We start from the raw sequence: 7,908 nt of genomic DNA, 5'->3' as shown, positions 1-7,908 counted from the left end.
GGTAGCTTCAAAATTAGACAGATTTATGATATCATAAGACCTTATGCTCAATGATAAGGAAATATCAGCAAGAATTCTACCCTTTGGAGGCTCAGATCACTGGCCAGTTCATCTGGAGGTGCAGAGTATTGGTACTCCCCGGAACAGACCTTTTCGATTTGAAAACATCTGGCTTTCCCATCCAGATTTCACTAGCAACATTGCCAAATGGTGATCAGAAGATTTGAACATTCAGGGCACTATAATGTTCCTTCTTCAGAAAAGACTAAAACACATCAAGCTTCGGCTCAAGGATTGGAATAAGAATGAACATGGCAATATTTTTGAAGCTAAAAAAGCAGTAGAGGGTAAAATGCAGGAACTCAACCAAGCCCTTATCATACACTACTACATGTAGGGGGGTTTGAGGACAATATTTAAGACAATATTTGAGTCAATTGTCTTAACTTAAGACAAAAAGAAACTCAAATATTGTCTTAAATATTGTCTCTAAGCGGGTGTCTCAAAAATTTGTCTCTATAAAGACAATATAGAACACATATTATTATTGTCTCTATAAAGACAAGTTGATTTGTCTCTCTAGAGACAATTTCATTTGTCTCTCTAGAGACAACTTCATTTGTGTCTCTTTAGAGACAATTACATTTTTGTCTTTTTAGAGACAATTCCATAATTCAAACTATTGTCTCTCTAGAGACAATATAAAAAATTATTTAAAAAAAGATAAATGTCCATAATTCAAACTATTGTCTCTCTAGAGATAGTATAAAAAATTATTTTAAAAAAAATAAATGTCCATAATTCAAACTATTGTCTCTCTAGAGACAATATAAGAAATTATTTAAAAATAAATAAATAAAATAATTTTGAATGTCTGCTGGCCTGTATCTTTCTCACCTGGAACAGATTCGTAAGATAATAAGCAGGAATCTTCCACACAATACATACATATAATTTTAGTTCCCCATTAACGATCTTTAAAGGGGAAGTATAAAACAAGGGTGAGAATATTTGCAAATCTATTCCAAACATTAAAATTCAGGATAGAGTTGGGACTTACATTTATAATACATTTTTGCAATTTCCAAAGACTTAAATTTTAGGAAACAAAGAATGTGTGCTAAAAAAAAATTAAATTAGAATTTAAAAATATTATGCTAAATTTGAACTTAGGTTGATTATAAATTTTAACAATTAATTTTGATCTATAATTGTTAAATACAAAGCAATTGTTAAAATTAACGGAAGAAAAGATCTTGATGACGGCAATATTCTTTTATATAATGATCGACATACTTACCCAATGAATATTTGCAATATGACCGTATAAAGCCTATCGTGGAAACAGGAGTTTAAGCCAAATTTCCATTGCAATCATCATTGTGATCCTATTGTTAACTGTGCAGATTCAAAGTCTCTGCTGATATTATAATTTATTATAATTAAAAATAAAATTCGCTTACGCATGTCCACGAAAGGAAAGCAGGCTGGAAAGCATTCTGCAAGAACCATCAAGCCTTTATGTCATTGTCATAAATATAATAGACACAATTAAGGAAATAAAATTCACAATGAAATTATTTCGATACTTGGAACAGAGAGAAATGGATCAAGAATATAATAAGTTCAAGGCGATCAAACCAAAGCAACTTATCGGTTGGCTGCACCACTGGAATTCCTTTAACTACATAATGTCTCCCTTGAATTGCTAAGGCCATCTCTAATATTATAAGTTGTAGCTTCACTCCAACTATCAAAACTATCTGCATAAGTAATGCAGCAATAAACATGCAGAAGTCAATAGTTGACAACTTTTCTATATTGTTAACTTATATCATTAGTAATTCTACTTCAAAACATTTACAGGGACTTACAGCTAAGGGAGCAAAGGAGAACCAAAAGTATGAATGCCAGTCTGCTCACCCAGTAATGTAGCCAGTGAAAGAGACAATGTCAGATTCGCTAGTAACAGAAACAAAACTAAACATTGGAGTAAGACGGAGAGTTGTGAAGTTTTACTATGCAAGTGGATAAGCAAAAAGCCCATGGAAAAAGTCCACATGGGAACACTACAGATAACGCAATAACTACTGTACTGTTAGGTAAAAAGCAAGGGGAGGTTTCCTAGAGAAACAAAACAAAAGGAGGACTCAGAAGCGTTGCAAGAGGAAAATCAATTATTATTGCTAGAGACCAAACTTTTTATGCACACAAATTTAATAGAACCTGATTCCAATCACCCTCTTGAAGTCGTCATCCAATGATATCTTTATATATTTATGAAAATGAAACTTGTTATTGGCAGAGAGATGGGCCTATATAGTACCAAGGAAGAAAATTCACAAGGCAAATCAGCTAAATCACATGAATGAAATGGTTGTTTACATAACCAAGTTGAAATCTAAACGAAGGTTTCAAGTGATGGAGACATACAATGATGAAGCCATGCCGCAAGGTTAGGTAATCGACTTTCCTTATTGACCGAAAGAATTGTCTGAAGAATAAAACCTGCAATGAATATTAATATTACATGTAAAATGAATTCAAGCAAGATAAATCCCTTGAAAATTTGGAGTATGAATTACTTACCACCCATTTAATAATGGGTGTTCTGCTCCAGAAATTCATATGACGCCTTACAAATGTAGTTTGTTGGGTTAACCTGAACCTTGAAGGATCTGCATGAAACAAACAGCAAGCACGTAGCTGCTTGTACTTGAGAACAATCTTTCTAAAATTCCTCAAAACGTTATCCAATCGTAAATATTCTTGATGTTTGAACCTAAAATCATTTCACAAGTGTCCCCGCTGAAATTTCTAGATTCGTAACCTAGGTTAGGTGCCATTTTTTAAACATGACAGACATTCGTAACCTAGGTTAGGTGCCATTTTTCAAACATGATAGACTGCGAGACAAGGCCATTTAGAGAAGAAAATTTAAAAGAACTCACCATGTGAACATGGATAATCCATTCTTACTATCTCCTTTTCCCATGCTTTCCAACGCCTCATCTATGACCGAAAATGACTTGTATTTTGAGTTAAAGATGTCTCGAATGCATGAAGATATGAAAGCAAATTCAAATTGAGAAAAAATTTAAACTGAATGACATGGGAGAAGATTAGTTATTTCCCATGGCACTTACTTTTTCTCTTGCTAGGGCAATTGTTAGGACACTATATAACACATGGACACTTGCCAACGTAAATATGAAGTAGTGGAGCTGGTTCATGCCAGTGAGGGAGACCAGAGGATACTTACCCTTGAATCAAGAGGGAATGAATAATTATCAAACTATCATAAATATCTTGAATCATATCAAATGGGCTAACATGATCTAAGTAACATCTAATAGCATTGGGAAATTCGAATACGTAACATAGAGTTTGGTGTCCACCTCAGAACAATGATCGATAGCAGGAGCCATTGATTCTTCCTTTTGACATGGAAGCATACTATAAGCCATTCCTTTCGGTATACAAATCTTAGAAATGGGCTTCTCTCCAATGGTGAGTAGAAATGAGATGAATCCCATAAGCATCAGTTATGCAATCCAAAAAAGACCATTTAAAATGTATTATGTCAGCTGATGTTATGTGATGTAATCTCATTCTGAAATTCTGAGAGTTGCTAAAAGATAGACTTGCTACAATGATGTGCTTATTTTAATCTCTTACTTCGAAACCTAAAGCAATACAACAAGAGAAAAATGGGTTTTCCTGCACGATTTTGAAAAAAAATTGTGGAAATTTTTAAAAATCTAGGTTACTGCTTTTAAGTTTCAGAATTTTAGGTGAGGGTGCTAAATCTATTTCTATTATTTAAAAAAAAAATCCAAACAATCCTTATTTCAAAAAACAATTCAAAAGCTCAGTTTCATGTTTTTTGAAAATAAAATTCACCGAATTCCTGCTGGAAAATTGCCTTCAAGGAAAAATTCTTGCCTGCTTACACAAGTCCATGTAGAATGTTGAATGGTCATATCAAACCACAGTACAATCTAGGACAGTAACGGAGAAAGTTTTGATATATGGGGTTCAACCACAATTTCAGGTAAACTAATTGGTGAAGGGGTGATTCATTTCAACTGGCAATCGATCCAAACTCAGTGAATATCTTTCTGAGACCGCAACCCCTTCATGACTATTAATTTATGGAAAAATGTATTTATATTAAATTCAATTTAGAATGGCCCGATCAAAACTATCTGAAATTTTAGTTCAAAGTTTAGAAGATTATAAGTAGAACTTTGTATTTATAATGCTATCCATCTAATATAATTCCAACAATATTTAAAGAAAAAATATCAATTTTGCCAATTGGAGAAAATGGCCCTTTCCTCGCCTTTCCTAATGCCTTTATACCACTGAAAAACTTAACATCAAACAAACTTATTTCGATATCTACGGAGACCATTACAACAAGCCTACCTCCTTTCACCTTTTCAAGTGTGTCATACAGGGCCTTCTTATTTCGCCTGGAGAGCCACTGCAATACAATCACAGAAAGATTAATATTACAGATAGACGTTACGTTCAACTCTTGATCATTCGCCATGTGGAATATACACCTATATAAAAATTTCTGCTGATTATAATGAAAATTTTGGTGGCTGATTATTGGTATTGGCCTACCGATGAGGGAATATGTTTGTGTGACCAAATCTAGTGCATAAAGCATCAATCTATTGCTAAATACCGAATACAATTAAACCAAATCCGTTGCAAAATCGAAGTAAGATATTAAATTGAAGAGTATGTTGGCAAAACCTTACACTTCCAGCGTGATGGATAGCCCGTTCAATAAGTAAGGAGATGATAATGAAGGCCGAACAAACAACTGTGACTGCCCAAGTGGGAGTTTTCTCTAAAGAACGCTCATTACCAATATCACTGGCTACAGCCATATCCTTCTTAGACAACTGATAATAACTTCCTTCTGATAACCTTAAAACGAAATTTCAGTATTTTGAAACAATTTCAATGATGAACAACTAGAATACCGTCTGCCTAAATAATGAAATCTCTCACAACAAAGAAGATTATTATAGGAGAACTCTAAATGGCTTCAATTGTATCCAACTCATTGTGTCTGAACATTCAAATGTAACCAATTCATTGAGTCTGAACATTCAACTGTACCCAATTCATTGAGTCTGAACATTCAACTGTTAGAATTCTTGGCCACTTCCGCTTCTAGATGCAAATACAATTCAACTGAATAGCTACATGATGTGATTCAGTTGACGCAAATACAATTCGACACAATAATGGTCAACTAGAATACCATCTTCCTAACTAATGAAATCTCTTCAAATGTACTCAATTCATAGAGTTTGAACATTAAACAGACAAAATTCGGCCAATTCTGCTTCTGGACGCAAATATAATTCAAGTCATGTACCTTCCTCTTTGGCAAAGCGAAAGTTAGAAAGGACGTGAGATAAAATGTTTCCAGAACAAAGCCTGCACTGTTGATTGTGAGGATCATGGTACTGTGGGGTTTGATGAAGGGGCTCCCATAGAGCAGCCCAACACAGCAATTGAATAGGGTGAACACATAAGGAAGGCCAGAGTACTCTTTCGTGGACTTGAACTTGTATATTCTCCAGAATGTTGACCTGCAATTCAGAATTTCAGTATCAGGCCTGTCAGATCAATCAAAACTGCATAGAATTTCACTTAGAAATAAAGTAAACATTCAAAAAGGAAGCAACCTACCACAAGAAAAAACAAAGAAAAGAAACAATAGCACTGGTAGCAAAGGGTTCCCTATACTTACATATGGGATAAGTAGAGTGCTAGAGATGTTGCATTTCCTATTATAAACATCACCAACAATTTAAGCATTATTTTGCTCATTCCAGCACAAGAAGAAAAAAACGAAAGGGGTGATCCATTTGAAGGCATGATGTAGCTCTTCGTAACACCTCATAAATCATGGAGTCGTTGTGCAAAAACTTTATTAAAGAACTGTTAAAAACTTTTCTGTTAAACCCCAATAGCAAACGCGTTTATGCAAGATTTAGTGTAACACTTAACAGAAGTAATAGGGTTCGTAGAATGTTATAAATTCCTTTCCATGAACAGAAATGAGGCTAAACGCCTATTGTTTAAAAAAAAAAAAAAAAAAACAGAAAATGCCCGGTTGGTTTCTTCATGAGGGACTCCCTTGGTTTGTCAGCTTGAGCGTTTGAGCCCTTGTGAGTTGGGTCGGATTGGAAGTTGTGAACTCTGACGGTATAAGCCCGTGGAACGGGGAGTGAAAACAAAGAATATCCTCTGCAATAGGACGAGAGCAATAAAAGAAAACTTCACACAATGGAAACCCCTGATATCAGGAACGGGTGAGGTTTCCAGTTTCGTGGACTACATTGTATGCACCCACATTGGGAAACGCTGGTCCAGGAGGGTGTTGAACTCATGGGACGGGGTCTCGGTTTTGGCCGCACTAATACAAGACAGCCGGAGGGATAGACTACGGGTGTTAGGAGGGGCAGGGTTTTAACCCTCGAAACCTCATGCGGAGCCAAACCCCAATTGATTAGAGGCAGTAAATACATCCGGTGGAATTAAACAGAAAACACGACAAATGACATAGCTAAAAAAATCGAAACCAATTTGTCAGGATGAAACGATTAACTGGAAAACTGAATATATATATATATACTGTTGTACAGTGCCAAAAATTTAGGGAGCTGAAACAGCTCTAAACAACCAAATCAAACTAAGAATCTGAGCAATAAATCATTTCAGTGAAGCCATAATATGTATTTAAGATTCCAATAAAAACTTTCATGTTCAGTTCCAAGTCTGGAAAGACAAATAAACGGAATGCACACGATATATTACATTACCAAAAAAAAACTGGGCCCCGAAAATGGAGAATTGCCCAGGGTCATAAATGAATCTCAGACGGCCCCGGTATAAGTCTAACAAACAAAACAACATGTTCAGCCAGAACGGCTCAGAGAAGCGACCTTGAGGAACGAAGCCTCATATCCATTAACCAGAAAGAAAAACAGAAGCCATCACGGGGTTGGCCTCACCGGAACCCAAAACAGGGTCACCTAATAGTGTGCTCATGCGAGCTGTAGCTACAATTCAGGCACGGTGGCCTGTAGACTAAGGTCCAGACCCAATTTCTACAATCAATAGCAAGTGGAATTTCACCATACCGGAGGAAAATCAGAATGACTACCAGCTCATCTCTCCGTCCAAAGCCATCCGCAACCCAGGTAGAAGGAGCGAGAGTACCTGCGTGCAAGCCATATACCATGGTTAAAGAAATGCAAATACCTAACCGGTACAAGAAAGGCCTATCCGCAAAACAAACAACTGTGAATCAACAAATTAGTTAGTACAGGAAAGAAACTGTTATGTAATTACCCGGCGATAAATCCTGGTGGTAGGAGTAGGTTCTGAAGCCTCAGGCGCATGCTCTCTGTATCCAAAACTCTGGCGCAGTGATTGTCAAGCCCTCAGCTAGGGCAGGGGGTGGAGCAAGTTCCAGATCTTTCCGCGAAAGAATGGGACTCCAATGCCGCGCCAAGGGTAGTGTAAGTCGGCGAGCATCCATGACAACCGTAGGATCATCTCTCCCGTCTCATAGCCATCGATGCACGATGGATCTCGAGGTGGCAGCTGAAGACTGCCCACGCCACGTACCCGGGGTGGGACAGTTAAGTAAATGCTCCATCGATGTTAAACAGTCACCCAAATCTATAAAAACAATAAATTGAATCTCTTTATTGTTATATTCTTAATATTTTACTGGTTTGTAAAATTTTTTATTAAAAACATTATAATGGGATGCATATTTTATTTTTATGGATTTGAGACTTCTGCGATTTGTATTTTGTGTGGTTGTATCTTCCGGATTCATCGCATCTGTTGTTTTTAGTACAT

The 7,908-nt window shown here is 36.3% G+C and overlaps 1 protein-coding gene across 1 annotated transcript; it reads right to left on the bottom strand.

The window, feature by feature from the left end:
• Positions 1-5,188: 5,188 nt before the first annotated feature.
• Positions 5,189-7,676, bottom strand: LOC149175570 (bidirectional sugar transporter SWEET1b-like). The gene is made up of 2 exons (XM_089422885.1): positions 7,179-7,676; positions 5,189-5,621 (listed from the first exon to the last, which is right to left on the bottom strand). The coding sequence occupies exons 1-2, from the start codon at positions 7,277-7,279 to the stop codon at positions 5,279-5,281; spliced, it is 444 nt and encodes a 147-aa protein (XP_089279011.1). The 5' UTR covers positions 7,280-7,676; the 3' UTR covers positions 5,189-5,278.
• Positions 7,677-7,908: the final 232 nt, after the last annotated feature.

The sequence above is a fragment of the Pinus tabuliformis genome, chromosome 4_1, assembly GCF_031772625.1.
Source record: "Pinus tabuliformis cultivar Carrire ecotype Pingquan chromosome 4_1, CPIR1, whole genome shotgun sequence".
NCBI lineage: Eukaryota > Viridiplantae > Streptophyta > Pinopsida > Pinales > Pinaceae > Pinus > Pinus tabuliformis.
Note: the sequence above shows the minus strand (reverse complement) of the source record. Positions and strands in the feature narration are given on the sequence as shown.

Coding starts and splice junctions, on each gene's coding strand:
- LOC149175570 (XM_089422885.1), bottom strand. CDS start 7,279: ATGGTATATGGCTTGCACGCAGGTACTCTCGCTCCTTCTACCTGGGTT. Junction 5,622..7,178: donor GTCATTCTGATTTTCCTCCG/GTATGGTGAAAT, acceptor TCTGAATTGCAG/GTCAACATTCTGGAGAATAT.